Genomic DNA, 23,338 nt, shown 5'->3' on the forward strand with positions numbered 1-23,338 from the left:
AAAAAAAAAAAAAAAAAGAAAGAAATAGATCTTGGTCAAGTCATTCCTCTGGCTGGGTTTCAGTTTTCTCAACTGAGGAACTGGAATGGAGGAAATAAAGATCTCTAGGTCTCTTCTGATGTGATGATGAGTTTATCTGACGTTTTGCACTGTTTTAACATGAAAAATAAACATACTTGACCTGAGCTCTCAGAGACAGGCAGTTAGTACATTGGTGCTGTTTTAGGGAGGTTGGAGGACTGGAAAAGAAGCGGTAACTCCTGCCCCTAAGCACACCAGCCTCCTCCCCATGGGAGAGGCTCCCCGCGGCTCCAGTGCTCTCCTCCTGTAGATCCACACCAGGGCTGGTGAAGGCACCATAGGAAGCTACTTCTGAAGTAGGTGGAGCCGGGTGGTGAACTGTCCTCCTGAGGACGAATGCTGACCAACCACAGACCGTTCCCTGCTTGTGAGATGTAACAAGCAGTAGTAATTATGTCACTAACTAGTGTCTTTGGACAAGTTATTTAATCCTCCTGGATGCTCTCAGTAAATGGAGGCACTCTTAGTGCCTTTTGGCAATAAAATTCCATTAAACCAATAATGGTTGAGGATGCTCATGGTCTCAGAACAGCTTCATTCCCCTCTTGGGGCCCACACAATTAGGCTGATGAGTCTCTAAGGAAATGACTTGCAGTTTGGGCTGTAAGACCAGTCTCAGACTCTGGGAGATCATAGACTTGAAGGCTGCAGGCTCACTGCGACATGCTAAGTTCCAATCTAGCTCTCATCCGATGACTTGAGCTATCAGCTGGAGGAAGAAACGCTGACCTGAACTTGGGCAGGGAGTCAGGCAGGTTTTCATCCCCTTCCCAGGCTTCAGCAGGAATGAGACCTGTTGCAGAGACCCCCACAGGATGCAGGCCAAGACAAATGCAAACTTACATGCTGACAAAACTAAATGTAAGGGAACTTTAATTTTTCAGAATGATTACATGTGAAGGACAAAGAATAAACAAGTAGAAGGGGAAAAAAACAACAACCCTTGGGTCATAAACATGGAAATTCCATCTGCTACAGCAGTCAGTCTGGATGGGCATGCTGACAGCCTCTCATTGTTCTATAACCCTGTTTTACCTCTTTTTCTACATAATAGGATTCTACTTTTAGTGGTAGTTATGGCCACTCAGGGTAAAGTCTATGTCTTTCAGCATTTCTTGGAGCTAGATTGTCCACATCTAGTTCAACCAATGCTAAAATACTGTAGTAAGTTAGACTATGAGAGTTAGTGCAGCAATACAGAAATCTTGTTTATGATGATAGTGAAGTTGCTTTGCCTACCTTGGCCTGTCTGACCCTAATTTCTTTTACATGAGAAATAAATACTTTCTTTCTCTCTTTCTTTCTTTCTTTCTTTCTTTCTTTTCTTTCTTTTCTTTCTTCTTTTTTTCTTTCTTTCTCTTATTGAACCCAGGGACAGTATACCTCCGAGCTACATCTCTGGCCGTTTTGACTTTTTATGTTGAAACAGGGTCTCACTAAGTTGTTGAAGGCTTGTTAAGTTTCTGAGGCTGACTTGGAACCTGTGACCCTTCTGTCTCAGCCCCCAAGTACTGGGATTACAGGGGCATGCCACCATGCCTGGATCACCTCCCCAAATCCCTGAGTCCCTGGGCAAAATATGACCATTGAAACTTGAGTACTATGTAAGTATGTCTAGTAAATAAACTTTTTTGTAGAGATAATATATGAATAAAATACAGTTGATATATGTTCTAGTCTATTCCAATATACATTGGCTTTTAAGTGTTAAACCCTTTACAATATATTCATGACAGTTGACTGCTAAGTGTAATATCACAGAATTTTAGAGGTTGGTATTTATATTTTGGCATTTATATTTTGTACATAATTGACTTCACTTTAACAAAGGGTTGAACTTACAAACAAAAAAGGACTTATAATTGATTTTTATTTCAGATTGTATCAAATCTTACCTTAGAAAGCTCTTCTTTGAGATGTTTACTTAGGCCAAATGTTTCTAGAATTACCTTTTAGCCAATTGAGAAACAACATTCCTAAAGTTAAAAGTCTTGGTCAAGGTAATTATTTATATTCACTTTTTTTTTTTTTTTTTGCGGTACTGGGGATGAAATCCAGGGGCATTCTACCTCCAAGCTACATCCCCAGCCCTATTTTTTATTCTTTATTTTGAAACTAGGTCTCACTGAGTTGCAAAGGGCCTCATAAATAGCTGTGGCTGTCCATGAACTGTGATCCTCCGGTCTCAGCCTCTGAAAGCTGGGATTACAAGTGTGCACCACCACACCTGGCTTTATGTATTTTTTTTTTTTTTATTCCATGAACATAGAAACTCTTATTGCTGAACTCTGCATTCAATTTGGTCAAGCTGGAGTGCAGAAGAAAGCTTGCTGTCCTTCAGGTCTGAAATCCAGCATTTGGGACCTGGCACTACCACCTACTAATGCATTAACTATGAGACACAGAACCTGTCAACTAATCATGATGAGTCTCAAATTAGCCAAGAAATTTGTGTTAGCAAAATTTGCTTAATTGGATGAAGGCATATTAGGTAGCTATTGTATATAAAGTGCTTTCTAAACCATAATATTTGAAATAAAACAGATATCTTAAAAATATTTTCCAAGATGTCCCCAGTGGATTAAAACATAAACAAGCAAAGAAACAAACACATAAACGAACTAAGAATGTTAGGATCCCTCCAAAAGGCAGGTAGGTCAGGATCAGATTTCAGGATGGGATGGCCCTGTTGCAGCCCTTCCTCTACCTCATAGCAGCACCTGCTGGTGAAGTCAGGAAGGTGCAGACCCTGCCTCAAATCAGTCCCGTTCCAAGATGTGTGTCTCTGTCCTTTGATCCATATTGGGACTGGATTTTGACAAAATGATATTTAATATACTCCTATGTATATTAATATTCTGGTTGAATTTATTAATAACATTGCTTAGCAACTGTTGCCTAAAATATTCAATTAATACATTCTTTTCTGATAACTGCAATATGATGAAACTAAAAGCCTTCTTTAAGATAACCACATCATGAATTTTTAGTGCCTAAGCATCTTCCTAGAGATTATGAAACTCCATGAACGAATAAGGGCCTCCAATTTTTTAGTGTGGACCTGTACATGGCAGATACTCAGTGATAACCTCCATTATGATGGTACTAATGATCGTAAGAAGAAGAATCACAGGAACCTCTGAAAAACTATGCTCTGAGCATTGTGCAGATTATAGATGCCTATCTGTTTAAGCCTCATACACCGTATGTGGTATGTATTCTTACTTCCACAGTAAAGGAGGAGTCAATTTTCTATCTTCACTTTTTCTGACACAAGTCACCAATCAGTGGTTTAAATTGTGTCTCACACAGAGGAAATAAAAAAGAGACAAATGTATCATAACTAAACAGACAGTCTTTTCCAGGATATTGCCAGTGAGCCGGAAAGGAACTTGGACTCTTGCTGAGACAATATTTTATTTTCCCTCCAAAAAGTTTTTGTTTCAAATCATTCAGGGTCATCTTATGCCCTGAACCAGGAAACCACGCACAAGGCATATTGATGGCAATACCTACTGACTTATTATGACCACTGACTTAGAAGTGCAGAGCAGAGGTGCCGCTGCTTCTCGGTTTGATGGCACTGCTGTACTTTGCATCACAGAATGCCAACCTCAAAATCCCTAGAAGTTGGAGATAACCCCATGTTAAAGAGCTTCAATAATACTGTTAGCTTCTTGGGTGAAAGGTATGGTAACTCATGCTGCGCTGCGCTGAGCACTGATCATGCTTTTATTTTCCAATACTGGACAGATATGATGGTCCTCTTCATAGAGCAAAAAAAAAAAGTTTAAAGAAAATAGCTCTCTGAAAAGGTTCTGATGTTGCAAAATACCAAATTACTTCAGAAATGACTTGAGCACCTAAGTGAAATCCTTGTTACGTTTTAATTCAAGGAGAAGCACTCAATATTTTTCCACTAGGCATAATTTTAGTTTAGGCTTTTTGTAGACACTCTTTGTCAGAATAAGGATGTTGCCAGTTTTCTGTTATCATGAACAGATTTTTGAATTTATTAATGGGAGATTTAAAGTTTCACTTTTTAAATTTATATAAAAATCTGAAATCTGATCCTGATCCACCCACCATGTGGAGGGATCCTAACATTCTTCATTGCACCTGAAATTAATTGATATATGTTGTGATGCAGACAATTGTATCAGGACCATTTATTGACTAGTCTACTCTTCTTCATTGCAAATATCCTCTGCCATATATTAAATTTCTATATTTGCATGCCTCTATATTATTTTTTAAAACTAGAAAGAATTTTTAAATGACTTTTTTTTTTTTTTTGGTGTGGTACTGGGGTTGGAACCCAGGGTCTTTTTACCTCTGGGCTATACTTCCAGACCTACTTTGTATTTTATTTGGAAACAGGGTCTCATCAAGTTGCCGAGAGCCTCACTAAGTAGCTGAAGCTGGTTTCAAACCTGTGCGATCCTCCTGTCTCAGCCTCCCAAGCACAGGGATTACAAGCGTGCGCCATCACGCTTGGCTAAATGACTTTTTTTTAAAAAAATACTTTTCCTGTCGGGCATGGTGGCGCACGCTTGTAATCCCTGCGCTTGGGAGGCAGAAACAGGAGGATCACGCAGGTTCAAAGCCAAACGTGCTGGCTTAAGAGACCCTGTTTCCAAATAAAAAAAATATAAAATAGGTCTGGGAGTGTAGCCCTAAGGTAGAAGGGCTTCCAGGAACCCCCAGTACCACCAAAAAACAAACAAACAAAAACAAAAACAAAACCTTTTCCTGGCACATTATAGTCTCACATGATAATCCAGTTCACAGTAATAGTGACATGCATGCACACTGCCCTTGGTTAGCTTCCAAATGGCTTCCTCCCACTCCTTCTTTCCCCTACATGATATTAAGATTAGCATTGGTATTCTCACATATGTACACAATGTCAGTGGAAGTATTTTTGTTAATTCTCTCTCTCCCTCCTCCCCTAGGCCACCTCCCTCCCTCAGCTGATGTTTCTCCTCCATTCCACATGACTCTTCACTTTCTATGACTGGCTAATCTCATGTAACATAATGTTCTCCAGGTCCATCCATTTTTCTGAAAATTACATAATTTGGTTCTTCTTTACTGCTGACTAGAATTACATTGTGCGTATATTCAATAATTTTATAATCCATCTGTTGACGGACACCTAGGTTGGTTTCATAATTTGGCTATTGTGAATTATGCTGCTATAAACATGGATATACATCTATTACTATAACATTTTGATTTCAGCCCTTTTGGAAAGATACTCAGGAGTGGTATAGCTGAATTATATGGTGGATCTATTCTCAGTTTTCTGAGGAATCTCCACACTCATCTCTATAATGACTGTACTAGTTTGCAATCTCACCAGTAGTGTAGAAGGGTTCCTACATAGCCATGACCTCATCAGCATTTCTTGTTCTTGGATTTCTTGATGATTGCCATTATAGTTGGGTGTATATGACATCTCAGTGTGGTTTTGAGTTGCATCTCCCTGATTGCTAATGATGTTGAACATATTCTCATGTGTTTATTGGCCATTTATATATATTTCTTCTTTTGTGAAATTTCTATTTAGTTCAATTGCCAATTTCTTGATTTTTTTTAGTATTAAGTCTTTTAAGTACTTTGTATATTCTACATTATTTCTCTATCAGACGAATAACTGGGTTAAGATCTTCTGTTATTCAATAGATTCTCTTTTTAGGCTCTTGATGGCTTCCTTTGGTCGTGTGTGTGTGTGTGTGTGTGTGTGTGTGTGTGTGTGTGTGTGTTACCGGGGATGGAACCCAGGAGCCTTCTACCTCCAGGCTACACTCCCAGACCTATTTTATATTTTATTTTGAAACAGGGTCTCACTAAGTTGCTGAGAGCCTCACTAAGTAGCTGAGGCTAGCTTCGATCCTGTGCGATCCTCCTATCTCAGCCTCCCAAGCGTGGGGATTACAACCGAGCATGCGCCACCACAGCTGGTGTGATGGCTTCCTTTAATGAGCAGAAACTTTTTAGTTTAATGCCATCCCATTTATTAATTCTTGTTTTAATTTCTTGAGCTTTGGAGGTCTTTTTGAGGAAGTTTCTACCTGTGCCTATATGTTGGAGTGTTGGTCCTATACCCTCCTCTAGTAATTTCAAAGTCTTTGTACCAATTTCCAGATCTTTGATCCATCTTGGGTTGACTCTTGTGTAGGTTGAGAGGTAGGGATTTGATTCCATTTTTCTACAAATGGATAACAAATTTTCCTGACATAATTTGTTGAAAAGGCTATCCATTGTATGCCTTTATATTATTAAACGGGCTATTTGCCTGTTCTTGAACCAGTGCTATACTCTCTTAATTATTATGATTTTACAGTGTCTTATTATCTGGTGGGAAAATTACTGCCTCCTCCTTCCCAACGCCTATCTTCTCCTTCTGCAAAATTGTTTTGGCTATCAGTTCCACTTTATCTTAGTCATGAATTTTAAAATAAGCTTGTCATCTTAACTGAAGTCTTTGTTGGTATTTTATTAAAATGTCACTGAATTTGTTGAAAATTCACATGTTTGCTACATCAAGTTCTCCCACCCATGAGCAGAGCATATTGATCCATTTGCTTGTCCTTTATTTGATTGCTTTCAAAAAAAGTTCTATCATTTCATTCTCAAAAGTTACATGCAGTTTTCCCCTAAGTATTGTATATTTTCAACTCTCAATGATATTTTTAAACATCATATTTTCAACTTGTTATTGGTGGCAAACAGAAAAACCTCTGCCTCACTTAACTCAGGTGGCTCTTACTGTGTCTGAAAATTGACTAAAGAGTATTTGGACTTTATACTATAGGCAGTCATATTTTATAGATATAATATTTATTTTGCCATTCTTATTTCTTTCTGATTCTTAGAATGTTCACTTTTTTTTGCTGTATACTATAGTTACCAGTACCATAGTAAATAGAAGTAGATAGAATTATTGTTGTCTCATACCTGGCTTTAAAGTAATACCTCTAATGTTTCAATAGCCCTATTATATAAATATCCTCTAATTCAAGTTAAGGAAGATTTCTAAAATCCCTAGTTTGTAATTTTCTTTTCAGGAATGGCTACTGAACTTTGAGATGCTTTTACTGACCACATGATTTCTCTTTGTTAGTTGTTTACTGAGAATAATTACATTTTAAATATTAAGCTATCCTTGCATTCATTGGATAGATAAAACTTGGTTATGCATTTTATAAAATCAAGAGAGCAATAGTTTCTTCATCATAAGCTATTAGAAAAGAATTATATAAGTTAAAAGATCAGTACCTAATGTATAGTAAACACTCAGCAAATGTTAAGTATTTTTTTATTTAGCCACTGTTAGGTCATTTTATTAAAACCTTAATTGTATATCTACATTATAATTAAGCTGTATTTTCCTTTCTCAGACCGTCCATGTCTGATGTTGATATCATGGATATACAAGCCTTGTGGAATTAGGTGGAGAATCTACTTTTGTAATTGCCTAGAAAGGTTTAGATAAGATTAAAATAATCCATTCCTTGTATATGTGTTATAATTTGATTGCAAAACTAAGTGAGATAGGCATTTTTCATTTAAAATTTTTTTGTGAGTTAATTTAAAAATAATGGCACAATTGTTATATTTTATGTGTAAATATCCAAGTTATTTTTAATCACCTTAGCTCTCAAGTATGACTCAAGGTAATACGCTATGTATGTCTATAATCCTTCCATAAGGAAGGACCATTTACAGATTTCTTTCTCATCTGGAGAATTCAGAGGATACGAAGCTGACAAACGGAGCACAAACAACTTGAAAAAAATGAAGGCATACTTATAAAACATCACACACATTACTATTTATTTTGGGGGCATCGAACACAGCAGTATTCTACTTTTAAGCTATACCCCAACCATTTTTAACTTTTCTATATTAAAACAAGATCTTTCTAGGTTGTTGAGAGTCTTACTACATTGCCAAGATTGATCTGGAACCTGCGATTCTCCTGTCTCAGCTTCTCAAGTATTAGGATTATAGATGTATACCACCATGCCTGGCTCACATATAACTATTAATGAAAATAGCAAATGTTGACTTAGAACAAATAAACTCTTTTCCTTTGGGAATAAAAAATTGAGCCCATTTGATAAAGTTTCTTATAATTGACTTTAAACATATATAAGGCACTTAAAATCGGAAGCAGTCTTATGTAGGTAATACAATCATAAAACATATGATCAACAAAATAACACCAATCAAGTCTAAGGGGCAGACACCACCGGCATATCACAGGATAGCATGGTCCCAGCTGGCCTACTGTTTAATCAGTGTCTTAAGATGAAGACCACAGTGGTACTGCTCATGAAATTTACAGAGGACAAGAACCTTGAAAGAACTTCAGATACACCAAGACATTATCTAATGAGATCTTGAAATGGCAAAGAAACAAGCTAAGTCTCATGAGAAAAAATATAAACAACCTAAAGTAAAAAACACTTGCATAAAGCTTATTTAAAAAAACCTAGACGAACTCACAGAGTATGGTAGAAACGGCTAACTATTCTATTATGCATATTAGAATATTTAGCATATATAAACACTTCGGAAACTTATGGACAGAAGCTCAATAGAAGTCAAAGGTTTGGTTGTATAGTGGACAAAAAAGGGAATTTTGTTCCAGGCTGCATTAAGGCAAATAGACCTTCCCAAAGTGGGGAATTTATTTTCATCCTCCTGTGTGAGACTGAACCTGGAATATTCTGGTCTGCAAGGACTTCACACTGTGAAGACCACAGGCGAACCAGAGTGCATTCAGGGGACAGCCTGGTAGAGGAGTGACCAGGAACACCTGGCAAAGGGATAGAGAATCCAGTCATCATCTGTTGAGTGAAGAAGCAGAGCGGGAACCTGCACTGTTATGCCTGAGAAGGATCAGTAGGTGCAGAGGAAAGGAGTAGTGAGCTGTGGTCACTGGGCCCTGATATCTGGACACTGGTCATGTGAAAGCAGGACTGGGGCTTATGGCCCAAAGAGAAGGCCGCAGCCAAGAGAGGAAGGCCACAGAGAGATCACTTTTAACTCAACCTAAGGAAGAAATTCTGAATACTCAGATGTGTCCAGAAATAACATGGGTTGTCACAGAAAACAGTGAGTTCCCTAGCACTAAAAGAATTCAAATACAGAGAGGCACTCATACTATTATCATCAACTCACCATAGCTTTTATTTACTTTTTATTTATTTATTTATTTATTTATTTATTTATTTATTATGTAGTACTGGGAATTGAACCCAGAGGCATTGTACCTCTGAACTAACGACCCCCCCCCCCCAATTTAGAGTTGGTTTTTTATGTCAAAACAGGTTCTCACTAAATTGCCCAGGCTGGTCTTGAACCTGCAATCTCCTAATCTCAGCTCCCCAAGTACTGGGATGACAAGTGTGTGCTACCATGCCCAGCTAGCTCATATTTTATTGAGTGCTAACTATGTTCCGTACTTGTCTTTCAAGTACTTGTTTTGCGTCTCTATTTACATATGAGACAACAAGCTCGGAAAGAAAAAAATACAAATATTTGGTGGAACTGAGATTCCATTGTAAAAGTAGGCTTTAGATTAAATGGCCAGAGTTGAAATTTTGCTTTTAACTTCTCTAAGACTCAGTTTGCTTATCTAAGAAATAATGTAGATATTTGCAGGGGGTTGGTAGCCAGTATTCATTCACATTACTGAATATATATATATATATATATATATATGTTTTTCCTTTGAGGATCTACTCTTTCTCCCTACGCATGTGGTTCTGCTGCAGCCAACTCCCATCTTCTGCTTTGAGGGTAGCTCACGACCCAAGTCTGGCCTAGAGATGTTCAGTATCCCCCTGAAACAATGACGGATTGGTTCAGAAATGGTCGTGTGGCCCATATCAGGTCAAGCAGAGAACGTGAGACTGGATGTGAGCTTAGATTGGTGATTGGTATTTGTGATGAAGAGAGCTGGAAGCTGTGAAGGCTCACACCACAGAACACAACAGTAAACCAATAATGCCCAGGAAGAGTGCTGAGCAGGGGCTTTTGGGACAACCACTGAGCCTCCGTGGGAAATTTCACATATTTGTGGACTTTTCAGACTTGTGTCAACTAGAAATTGTTCCTGTTCTTCCTCCTCCTTGTCCTTCTTCATCAAGCCATTTATACCTGGGGCTTCTATTACTTAAACTGCTGCTAACTGGTAAAACTGGATAATAATAACACTTCAGTTACGGAGTTCTTCTGGGTGACAAATGATACAATAGATTGGTATACTATTTGGCATAAAGAATGCATACGATAAACTTCAGTTATTATAATTGATATTAACACTATAATAATTATTGTCATTGAATGGATGATATTCAAAGTTTTTTTTTTTTTTTTTTGGCAGCAGAAGAAATACAGGAGAATGATAATCAGGATACTACAAATCAAAGAAGAAGGTCCAAAGTGAGAAAAACAACAGGTAGTGAACAAAGGTATCCCAACAATGACTCCTAATGCTCTTTGGCAGGAGACGTAAAGACAAAGATTTGCAAAGCAGAAAAATTACTACTCAGGGCCAGAAAAACTCCTGCGTTTTAGCTCATGTGAGTGAGGTAGAGTTTTACAGCCATATCAGTCTCAAGCATCAAAACCCTGACATGTGCAGGCCCAGTCTTTTTTAGGTCAAATTACCATCCATTTTATGGTGATTTTCACGGTGCCAGATGAAATAAACCAAATCATTTGTTTACTTCTAAAGTTTGCAGTGAATTTAGAAAGTATATTTTGAGTTTCAAAGATTTCTTTGTCACTGAAAAAGCATTTTAAAAACCCCAGATGGATGAGCTAAGTTCTTGGCAGCTGTAAAGATATAATTTAATTTTTTCATAAATCTGTTACTTGCAAGGCTATTATGTTTTAAAAGTGATTGATGTGCACAAGTTTTTGTAATTCCTATGAAATTTGTTCCAAAATTATCTCCAATATTGTAAAAAAAATCATCATTGCTTTTCTGGACTTTTAGTAAATTTAGCGTCACATCTAATGTGAAATTAGTGATTTAATCTCATAGCCAAAGTTAAATGGAGATGAAAATACTGGTTAGTGTTATTAATGACAGGTCTTTGTAGGGGAGCATGAGGTTGAGAGACACCCTGCCATGGCCAAGCTTGCATCTGGATATATCTGGGCATCTGCAGACATCGGGAGGGGCATTGGGTAGAAATCTGGGGTGGTGCTAAGAAGCCTTAGGAATATCTGAAACAGTGAGTTCAAGTTAGGAACAAAACCTTAGTGCTTGGAGGTGGCAGGCACTTTGAAAACCGGAAGACTAATTTGTTGGGAATTCTGACTCCTGGGATAGTTGAGCTCAGGGAAGGAAAAAGAGTTTTAGATAAAACAGAGTAGTCTATTTCACGGTGAATGTGGTGGCAGAGTTTGGCACTGAAATAGGCAACATGGAGTAAGCCAAGGCTCTGCCTGTCTACTGAGGAGGAGGCAGAATAGTGCCCTTCTCTCCTCCTGCCACAGGCTGCAATGGAGTTAGTGGCCAAGACTGGAGGCTTCAGGTGAAGAGCACGCAGGGGCAGAGACTTCCATCCTGCAGGCACATGAAGCCTAGTCCTGGAGCCCCATGGAAGCCTCCCAGTCTGCACAGTAGATGGGGCTCTTGGCTGGGTCAGGAAGAAAGCCCCTGGAGGGCACAGCCTGGGAGTTCTCTGCTTGAGCCTATTCTTAACCTGAGCTTGCAGAGGTTTGTTGGCAAAACATGGGCTGAGCTACACATGGACTCCATGCATTTTTATTAATAAGAACTGGAGGGACATTTGGATACATATTGTATAATACTGGACAGTGATCTCTTACCACAAATAAAATCGATGGTTTCTGGCAAATCTGAAACCAAAGGGGGAGGGAGAACCAGGTGTACATTTTATGTGGAATAACTTGATTTTTTTCTTCATTTAAATATTGGGGTAATTACCAGAGGTGTCCTCACTTGATTTTTTTTGTGGTGGGATTTAATGTATGTGTAAATCAAATTATGCTCACATTCCAGAAGTTATCACACAATTTCTGGTATATTTTATCTGACCAAAGTAATTTCTTACACTTGGGAACCAAAGGAAGAAGGTCTCCAGCCATAACTGAGAGTAGCGGGCCCAGAGACAATCTCTCCACGGTGGGTGGGGGGTTGGAGAGGTGACCAGAGTCATGGGAAACAGGTCTGCAACAGACACGAGACAGACTTACCCAAGTGACCTTCTGCATGTCGGCAAGTCAACCTGCAGCCAAGCAGAAAACCTAGTGTGCCCCTTAGTGCTCAGATCTCACTTTCTACAAACCACAAACCTTCAAGGAAACACTGTTAAGCAACTCCTCAAATATGCCCCTGAGTTCAGTCTTTGCACAGTACCTTGAAGTATGCTCTTCACTATAACTTCCGTGTGATCAGCCAGGAGCTCGGCCTTGGTAATCGCAGCCAGGGACAGGTAGTTGGACATGTTCCTGCACAGCTCCTTGGTGCCTCTGTGGAGGAATTTCACTGCAACCGGGATGGCCAGGGCCATCACAGGAGGGCAGTTGTAATTCTGAAGAGACACAAGAAAGCAATCGAGGGCCAGTGATTCATTGCACATTCATTTATTCATTCATTCAAAAATATTTACAGAGCTAAGCTCCCAGAGTGCTGCTGTCAAAACGCCAGCCTTGATCTGCTGACATTGTATCTGGGAATCACGGTCTGTTTGTGAGACTTACAGACACGCAGGCAGTTGACAGCACAAACCACATGCAGGGCGCCAAGGGGCAAAGAAAGAGCATCTAACCCAGTCACGGTGTCAAGGAGGACTTCCTGGAGGAGATGACATCTGGGCTGGGACCCAAGAGAGGGCTAAGAAAAGGATGGGAAATGGTGGGTTTGGGGACACCGGGGAGCTGTGAATCTTTCAGCATGGCACAGGTAGGGAGACAGAGAGATAAACAGGGGTGTGATATGGAAGCCCTGGCTTGCTAGGCTAAGGGGCTGGAGTTAATTCTGAGAGCTCTGGGAAGTCACTGAGAAGAGGAACAATGTGTCAGATTTATACTTGAGAAACAGCCAAAGGAATATTCAATATACTTTGTATTTATTTATTTATTTATTTATTTATTTATTTTCGGTGGTACTGGGGGTGGAACCCAGGGGCTTTCTACCTCCGGGCTATACTCCCAGACCTATTTTATATTTTTATTCGGAAACAGGGTCTCACTAAGTTGCTGAGAGCCTCACTAAGTAGCTGAGGCTGGCTTCGAACCTGTGTGATCCTCCTGCCTCAGCCTCCCAAGCGCGGGGATTACAAGCGTGAGCCACCACGCCTGGTTCAATATATTCAATATCTTAAAAAGTAGTTCTGGAACCAACCAAGCACTTCAAGACAATGTGGCATGTAGACGCATAATTTATTTTGCCACCGAAAGAATAAAATCCTGTTTTTGCGGATAACACTGGAGATCATTACGTTAAGTAAAATAAGCCAGACATCGAAAGTCAAGAGGATTAGGACAGAAACTACTACTTGTCTGCCAATAACTGTTCGTGCCCTTTTCCTTTAGTAATACATTTCTGGATTTCTGCTTGGATGTAGGTAAACGGCTAAAGACAGCATTTCTCTGCCTTCCTTGTGATTGGATGTGACAATGCCAAGTTTGGGGCAATAAGATAGAAGTGGCATTAACATATTCAGCTTCTAGGTTAGTTGTTACCACCAGATGACTTGGCCTCTACCCCTTGTCTCCCCTCAGTGCATGTTCAAAGGTAATACAAATGGAAGCAGTCATCTTAGACTATGTGTCAGAAGCCATGGTGGGGAGTACAGAGAAAAATGGTAGAAGGAGCCCGGGCTGCTCACACTCTAAGGCCACCCCATTAGCCTGGACTAGGCTCTGGAGTCGTTTGGCGAGAGGAGAGGTTCTGTGTGTTTAAGCCACTGCTACATTCAGATCTTCATCACGGCAGCTGAGCCAGGTTGCTGACTAATGCAATGTAAAGGCAGGAACACTTCTTTATAAAGGTTTCCCCTGAGCTTAAAGAGAAGGTTAAACCCTTAAAGAGTCTGAGATGTAGAATTTCACCTTTGCACATCAAATCCTATAAGAAGGACGAAAGAAATGACATAGGAAAGGCACAGAGTCCCTCAGGAATATGCCATTTTAGAAATAGGACAGTTGAATCAACTCAATATTCATATTGGGGGAAAATGTATCTTTACCATTACACCTGCCACCACAAAATTAAATTCCAGATAGATTATATAGCTAGAGGTAAAAAAATATAACAAAAGTAGAAAAGAAAGCATAGGAAAGACACTAGTCTTTCAGGAAGTCACAATGATTTCCAAAAATACTACTAACAAAATATTAACAAAAATATTAAAAAGTCATAAGGTGGATAAAAGTAAGAACGAATCACTAAGTAATATCATAAAGAAAGTGAAAAAGTAAGAGATAACATTGTGCTATTCGTATTTGAGGTCCAGCTCATAAATATTTCCTGAAGTCGCATCCATTCACCCTCCTCTAGAGACTCTTAATTCTTCTTTGTCAAGAAATCACCATGACTGCCCATCCTTGAACAACAAGGAGTCATGCTTGGGCTCTGTGAAAGGTATTTTCTCTCTTTCTTCTGCTGAATTCAAGGTGTGAGCAGGAGAGATTGACAGTGGTTACAACAATTTGGGGACCTATTGAGAATTTCCCACAGGCTGGTGCATAACAGCCATGCTAGTGGGCTCATCAGCAGGTACCAGGAGCCAAACTAGAAACCAGAGTGTTTACTCCTGGTCACAAAATTGGATCAGAGCAGAGAGATACTGAAGGATATGTCATCTAGTGAGAGAGACCTGGTGAAAATAACATACCAGGCCTATGATCGAATCTTTATCTCTGGTGACTGGAACTTTCTGTCCCTCAAATTCAGTCTTTATAGACAAATATATGTATTTAACAACTAATTCCACTATTAAGTATAATCATAATGCACCAACAAAGGATATTTGTTTTTAAAATGCAGTCTCTATGTCCTGCATCCTGTCCCGCTGTCCCAAATTGCTAAGTTAACATGCAAAACTAATGATCCCTCGCTGAGGATCCTCATTCTGCCAACATACTCTGCAGGCACATGGTACTGAAGGAGATGAACTGATTTGGTCATCTTCTCCATTTCATCATATTCTACCCCTGCTCCCCGAGGTGATGTTCAGCTCCAATTAGAGCACTGGATGTTCCCAAGCCTCATGGTGTCACCTTGGGACACTCCTATAGGCAGTCAGTCTCTCCATTCATTCAACTATCTTGCGATAGCTGAACTTTTTTTTTTTTTGCAGTACTGGGGATGGCACCCAGGGGCATTCTACCCCCGAGCTGCACCTCCAGCCATATTTTTCATTCTTTATTTTGAAACAGAGTCTCACTGAGTTGCAAAGGGTCTCACTAAGTAGCTGAGGCTGTCAGCGAACTCAGATCCTCCTGTCTCAGCCTCCCGAATGCTGGGATTAGAAGTGTTCACCACCAAGCCTGGCTGATAGTTAAACTTTTTTATGGCATGTCCTTGGCCCTACAAGGGCTGGCCATTTTGAGGATGGAACATAGTCACACAGTTCTTCCCAGAGCTTTCCAAACAACTCCATACCCAACTTTACCTTATCTACTCTGGCATTTTTTCCCCCCAAGATCAACTTGTAAGTAGAGGGGTACACCTCTACCATTACAGGAGAATATTTTCAAATATATGCACTTGAAACCTATGGCAAAACTGTGAATACAGACAAGCACAGTGAAAGATCAAGAGAAATTGGTATTTCTAGCAACTGACGTTTTCAAACTGGAGTGAGTTGGCACTTACCAAGGTCTGTGAAAGAATAGGCCATCTTAACTGTTAGATAGTGATCTCTTTAGAACAATTCTAGATGTTTTGAGAAAAATAGTTGCCAGCTGAAAAGAAGAACTTAAGCTTTCACTATTTGCAGATGACATGACACTATATTTAGAAAACCCAACAAACTCAACCAAAAGGCTTATAGAACTGATCAACAAATTCAGCAAGGTATCTGGATACAAAATCAATCTTAAAAAATCAGAAGCTTTCCTGTACACCAACCATAAATCCACTGAAAAAGAAATTCAGAAATCACTTCCACTCAGGATCTCCCACAAGAAAATAAAATACCTAGGAATAAACTTGCCCAAGGAGGTAAAAGATCTCTACAAAGAAAATTATAAAACACTGAAAAAAGAAATCGAAGAAGATCTTAGAAGATGGAAAGATCTTCCATGTTCATGGATTGGCAGAATAAATATCATTAAAATGGCCATCCTCCTAAAAGTGATCTACAGATTTAATGCAATGCCCATTAAACTACCAAAATCATTCCTCACAGACATAGAAAAATCAGTCCTTAAATTTATCTGGAATAACAAAAAGCCCAGAATAGCCAAGGTAGTTTTCAGCAACAAAAACCACACAGGAGGAATCACAATACCTGACTTTAAACTATACTACAAAGCCATTGTAATAAAAACAGCATGGTACTGGCAAAAGAACAGATATATAGACCAATGGAGCAGAATAGAAGACCCAGAAACAAGTCCACACACTTTCAGCCAATTGATTTTTGACAAAGAGGCCAAAAACATACACTGGAAAAAAGATAGCCTCTTCAACAAATGGTGTTGGCAAAACTGGTTAACCATATGCAGAAAATTGGATGTTAATCCCACTTTTTCACCCTGTACAAAAGTCATCTCACGATGGATCAAAGACTTGGAAATTAAACCAGAGACCTTGAAGCTCCTTGAAGAGGGCATAGGTCCAACACTACAACACATAGGCACAGACAAACATTTCCTCAACAAGACCCCAAGGCACAACAAATTAAAAGGAGAATCAATACATGGGATTGCATGAAACTGAAGAGCTTCTGTTCAGCAAAGGAAACTATCAAGAATCTCAATCAACAGCCAACAGAATGGGAGAAGATTTTTGCCACCTACACCACTGATAGAGGACTAATATCTAGAATATACAGAGAACTCAAGAAACTCAACACTAAGAAAACAAAGCATCCAATAACAAAATGGGCAAATGAACTAAATAGACACTTCACAAAAGAAGAAATTCAAATGGCCAATAAATGCATGAAAAAATGCTCAACATCACTGGCAATCAGAGAGATGCAAATCAAAACTACCCCGAGATTTCACCTAACACCAACTAGAATGGCCATCATTCAAAACACAAACAACAACAGATGCTGGCGAGGATGTGGAGAAGTGGGAACTCTAAGACATTGTTGGTGGGATTGCAAATTAGTGCAACCACTTTGGAAAACAGTATGGAGAATCCTCAGAAGAATGGGAACAAATATACCATTTGATCCAGCAATACCACTGTTGGGTATCTACCCAAAAGAAAAGAAACCAAACTACCAAACTAATGCATGTGTATCTATGTTCATAGCTGCACAATTCACCATAGCCAAACTATGGAACCAGCCAAGATGTCCATCAACAGATGAATGGATTACAAAACTGTGGGATATGTACACAATGGAATTTTACTCAGCCATCAAAAAAACCTCAATAACATCATTTTCAGGGAAATGGATAGAACTGGAGGACATTATGCTAAGTGAGATTAGTCAGGCACATAAAATAAGAAATCAGATGCTTTCCCTAATATGTGAGAGTTAGGGAGAAAAGAGGAGCAAACAAGACAACCTAAAGGAGGAGAAAGGAGGGGGGAATAGGAAAATCTCTAAAACTCACAATGTACTTAAACATATTGAAGTCAATCACTAAGCCAAGCAAGGGAGGGAGGGATGGGGAGGGAATGGGGTGGGATTTGGGTAGGGGTTAAATCAGTGATGAGTACATGTTTGTACACACAAGTTTTTTACCCCAATAAGTTGTATGAATATAATGCACAAATAAATAAATAAATAAATAGAAAAAAAAAGCCAGACACGGTGGTCTATCACCAGTACAGCAATAAATAAATAGTAAATAAGTAATAAATAAATAAGAAATTCTATATTGGAAAGCATTTCAAATGAGCTATGTCATGCCATTAAGAAAACCTTGTGTGTGTGTGGGGGGAGGTGTACTGGGTTAAGTCCAGGGGCACTCTACCTTTGAGCTACACCCCCAGTCCTATTTTATCTTTTATTTTGAAATAGGGTCTCATTAAGTTGTTGAGGGCCTTGATAAATTGCTGAGGCTGACCATGAACCTGTAGTCCTCCTGTCTCAGCTTCTCAAGTACTGAGACTGCGGGCGTGCATCACCACCCTCAGCACACATTTATTTTAAACACTAAAACTTCCTAGTAGCTGCATCAAGTTAGATATTAATTCCCTGGCCCTCTACACCCCCCTCCACCCTCTTCTAAGCATCTTTGTCTATAGTAAAATGACAGAGCATGGCCTCATCCATAAATTCTTGTCATAACTGGGAATGTCTGAACTTATATTTGTCTATGTGATGGATGATACATTTGTACTATTGGTTGTTTAAATGCACATTTCTCTGATTTTTAATGAAGTTGAGGACTTTAAATATTTTTATTGGCTATAGGAACTTTTTCTCTGCTCACATCCTTAGTTTTCAGGAGATCTGTAACTGTCTGGTCATAAGTATCTGTTGAGGGCGACTGAGAAAAGTGGGGCTTAAGAGCCTCACTAACAACCAATCTCCATTACCACAAAATCAGCGCCTTTCATAGCCAGAAAACACCATCACCAGAGAAACAAAAAAATCACCAGGCTCCAGAGAGAAAGCGGTCTGAGAACAGAGCTCAGAGCCACAGAGGAGATACACCGGCCTCACGCCCGAGGACACGGCAGCAGCACCATACTGCCGGCGGCAGCGGCGAATTCACCGGACGGCTACAGCAAGCCGAGGTGAGCCACTGCGGAACAGCCAGGCGGGATTTTTCAGTGCAGGGAACATCTAAAGCTCCCAGTGGCTGAGCTCAGCACATGCTGCAAGAACTCAGAGTGGAATTCAAAACCAAGAAGAAATAAGCCAGCCTTACGGCCAAGGGCGTAGCAGCGGCGCCATATTGCCACCGGCGGCAGCAGCAGCAGCGAATTCAACGAGTCCAGTACAGGTACATCTGCGAACTCAAGAACAGTGAGTCAAATTGCGGGCCACAGAGGAGAAATCCCAGTACTGTACTTCCTGGGACTTGACCCAGTGGGGGAGTGGCAGTGGCAGAGATATCACACCATAGGAGAACGTGCAACCTGGCACCCCCCATAGTTTAAAGCAGCCTCTATCGACTTCCTGGGTCTGAGACTCTGTGATACAACCCAGTAAAGGAGTAGTGGGGTCTGAGATACTACAGACTCGAGATCCAGAGCACCTTAAGTGAAGTCATAGTGACCCAAGGGAATAACCCAGAGAAGGCACAAACTTCCGAAATCATGGGAAAGAGGAATAACAACAGAGCAATGAATGCCCACAACCCCACAACATCAGAACCCGATAAAACAGAAAATCAGAGATTTATAGAAGATCAAATCAGGAAAATAACTGTAGAAATAATAGAGGTGCTTCGAAAAGAACTCAGAGAGAGTCAAAAAGAGATAAAGGATGCAATTAATGAAGTAAAGGCCTCAATTCAAAGCACGAACAACCGATTAGAACACATGGAGAACAGAATCTCGCTCTTAGAAGATGATCATTCCAAAAATGAACTCATAGTTTCTAATCTAGAAAAAAATATCCAACAGCAGGAATCTGACATTGAAGAAATATGGGCCCATTTTAAGAGAGCTAACCTAAGAATAATTGGAATAGAGGAGGGAAAAGAAAGTGATACCAAAGGGATCAACAATCTCTTCAAGGAAGTAATAGCAGAAAATTTTCCAAACATAGAGCAAGAGGTCGATACACAGATCCAGGAAACTTATAGAACTCCCTTTAGACAGGATCGGAGAAGAGGATCCCCACGCCACATAATTGTCAAAATGACCACTGTGGAAGCCAAGCAGAGAATCTTAAAGGCAACAAAAACAAAGGGCCAAGTGACATTCAGAGGCAAACCAATTAGAATCACTCCAGACTTCCCAAACCAAGTCATGAGAGCCAGAAGGGCTTGGAGTAACATATTCCAAACTTGAAAGAAAACAACTTCCAGCCAAAAATTTTCTATCCAGCAAAAGTTTCTATCAAATTAGATGGAAAAAAAAGAAGCTTCCATGACAAACAGAAACTGAAGGAATTTATGTCTTCAAAACCAGCGCTAGAGAAAATACTCAAAGAGATTAACTACAAAGAAGAAATAGGTAACACACACCAGAACCAGAGAAACAAGAGTTTCCATCCAACAGACAACTAAGATTGGTTATCTGTGGAGATTCATTATTTATGTTAGTCTTTTACCTATCTCTAAATTGTATTGTTGCCTTTATTGTTGTTAATTTTTAGGATTTCTAGTTGGAATATTAATATACCTTCAGATATAGCATTTGGAAATATTTTATCCCATTCTATTAATAACTGTTAACTCTGTTTACATTGTCTTTGGATATACAATATTTTTTTATTTTTTAGGGAGTTTGTATACTCTTCTGTTGCCTGTGCCATTGAAATCATATCCAAGAAATCACTGCCAATTTCAATGTTGTGAGGTTTTATGACCCAGATTTTCTTCTAAAAGTTTATAGTCTTAAGATTTATATTTAGGTCTTTTATCTATTTTGAGTTAAGACTTGTATATGGGATTAGGTAAGGGTCTAATTTTATTCTTTTCCATGTAATTATTATTTTTCAACAATATTTAGTTAAAAGATTATTATTTCCACCACCAAATGTTCGTGGAAACCTTGTCAAAAATAACTTGATAATATAGGGAAGAATTTAGCTCTAGGCTTGTATTTAACTCCAATGGTTTATATATCTGCCTTTATAACAGTACTACACTGTTTCAATTATTGTAGCTTTATATGGTTTGAAATCAGAAAATATATATCTTCTAGCTTTGTTGTTTTTCGAGATCGTTTTGGGTATCTAGAATCCATATTCCATATTTGGATAGATTTTTTTCTGAAAAATAAATATATAAATATATGATAGTTTCACCTAAAAAAAAAAGAAAAAAATATTCTCTGGTAAGAAAGAAAGCAAAAAGAAATATTGAAATGTTATCTTTAAGTCATCAAAAGCTTGGTATCAGACAAATGAAACTGTTATGTGAGATTATCATTTTTAATTTTGGATAAATTGCTATAATACTAGATGTCAACCACTAAGCCAAGCATGGGAAGGAGGGATGGGGAGAGGAAGGGGTGGGGATCGGGTGGGGGCTGACTGGGCGATGTGTGCATGTATGTCTACAAAAGTTTGTATCCCACTATGATGTATGAATACAGTGCACCAATAAAAAAAAAAAAGAAAAAGAAAAATAGTTGCCAGCTACTTGTCTATGAAATGTGGTTCTTGGTGAAATGTGTGTGTGTGTGTGTGTGTGTGTGTGTGTGTGTGTATATACACACACACACACATATATATATGTATATGTATATGTATATGTATATGTAATATATATAAAATCTCCTCCCCCAAATGAACAGTGCCATTCTTTTTTTCAGTACTGGGGATGGAACCCAGGGGCATTCTACCTTTGAGCAACACCTGCAGCCCTAATTTTTTATTATTTATTTTTGAAACAGGGTCTCACTGAGTTGCAAGGTACTTCACTAAGTAGCTAAGGCTGTATGCAAACTGCTATTCTCTGGTCTCTGCCTCCGAATGGGATTACAAGTTTGTGCCACCACACCCGACTGATAATGCCGTTATTTAGAAAAACAAACTAGCACATTTAGGTTTTTTTTTTTCTTCTGTTTTCCACCCACACGTCATTTGGAAATCTCTCAAATGACACAATAAGTCATACATGGAGCAAAGAGCAGATAGTTCTTATAAACGGTAAGGGGCTGCCCCCAAAGGCTCCCAATCTCCAGTGTGTCTAGACAGTTCCTCGCTTATCAAGAAGCCATGAGCTCTGCTGTCGGCAACAGGATGTGTGTAAGGGACTGAGAGGCCAAGATGAGGCTCTGCGAAGGAGGGGCCGTGGACCTGACGGAACAAACAGCCCTCCCAGTGGCCACACTTTGCTTTAAAAGACAGCAAAAGGAGTTGCCGAGGCTTTAGATCTCAGACCCATGAAATTATTTTATCTCTAGAATTATGTGGATCAAAGAACTGCTAAGAGAACACAGGCAGAAAAAGTCCAGTGGTTTCGGTCCTACAAATAAAGCACTTCGACAACAGCTGATAAAACCAGAGCCCATGACAGACCATGTCCCTGGCGCAGATGTGAGCACGCTGGTATGAAGATCTTCTTACACACAGCTCAGGAAACAGACTGAGTTAGGAGCGGGGTGGGATAAAGACTTGCTCATGGGGACAGCTATGTCTGTGCAGAGGCGAAACAAGAAGACCTTGTTCTACCGATGCCAAGAATTACATTTCTTAACTAGATTAGTACCAGCCTGAGCTTTGGGTGGAGGTTTTCCTTCTGCAAATGCACTCTGGGAATGCTTCCCAGTATTTTAACATTGGAAAGAAGAAAGCTAAATAGAAGAGATGTCTATCTGAGGTGAGAGCAGCTAAAAAGCTCTTTGGCTCTCAGGTCTTGAATTCAACCAAAGAGCCATAAAAATGATTAAACTCAAGAACTATTACACTTTATTAAAATAAGTTTCCCTGGTTATTCATCCGGCATGGTCAAAAAGTCAGATTAATTTTGGATTTACATATAAAATGCTAGATTCTTACCAGCACAGCTATATATAAAATCTGATTGACACATGCCTAAGATTTCTCCAGGGGATTTTCTGACAGGTGATAAGGGAATGGGTCTCCCCTTTCATTCTACCGTCTTAGAAATTAATTTTGAAGTCTGCTCTGGAGAGAAGTACACCAGCAAGAGAGGCCAGAGAGTAGTCACCTCTCTTGGCCCATTCATCCAGTCAACCATTCAATAAACATTATTTGAGCGCCCAATACACACCACACACTATTATAAGTGCTGGGGCTACTTCAATGAATAAATAGAGCCTGTAACTTGGCGAACAGTGGAGACAAGTAACAAACAATGGGTATAATAAATAACTAAATTAATAGCTGGTTAGAAAGAGTTGAATGCTGTTTCAGAGTTTCTTGTAGAGGATGATAATATTGACCGGAGCTATAGGCATGTGGCACTCCCTATGCCCTAA

The 23,338-nt window shown here is 39.4% G+C and overlaps 1 protein-coding gene across 2 annotated transcripts in view; it reads right to left on the bottom strand.

Annotated features, from left to right (window-relative positions):
• The window catches only part of VEPH1 (ventricular zone expressed PH domain containing 1), a gene marked incomplete at both ends in the record, with an annotated part of 173,389 nt that overhangs the window by 142,764 nt on the left and 7,287 nt on the right, over window positions 1-23,338 (bottom strand). For both annotated transcript variants that reach the window (XM_080695762.1, XM_080695761.1), the window contains one exon: window positions 12,494-12,668. In XM_080695762.1, coding sequence (XP_080551888.1) covers window positions 12,494-12,668 — 175 coding nt within the window. The remainder of the gene's footprint in view (window positions 1-12,493; window positions 12,669-23,338) is intronic.

Source organism: Muscardinus avellanarius (genome assembly GCF_963383645.1).
Source record: "Muscardinus avellanarius genome assembly, chromosome: 5".
In the NCBI taxonomy this organism is placed as follows: domain Eukaryota; kingdom Metazoa; phylum Chordata; class Mammalia; order Rodentia; family Gliridae; genus Muscardinus; species Muscardinus avellanarius.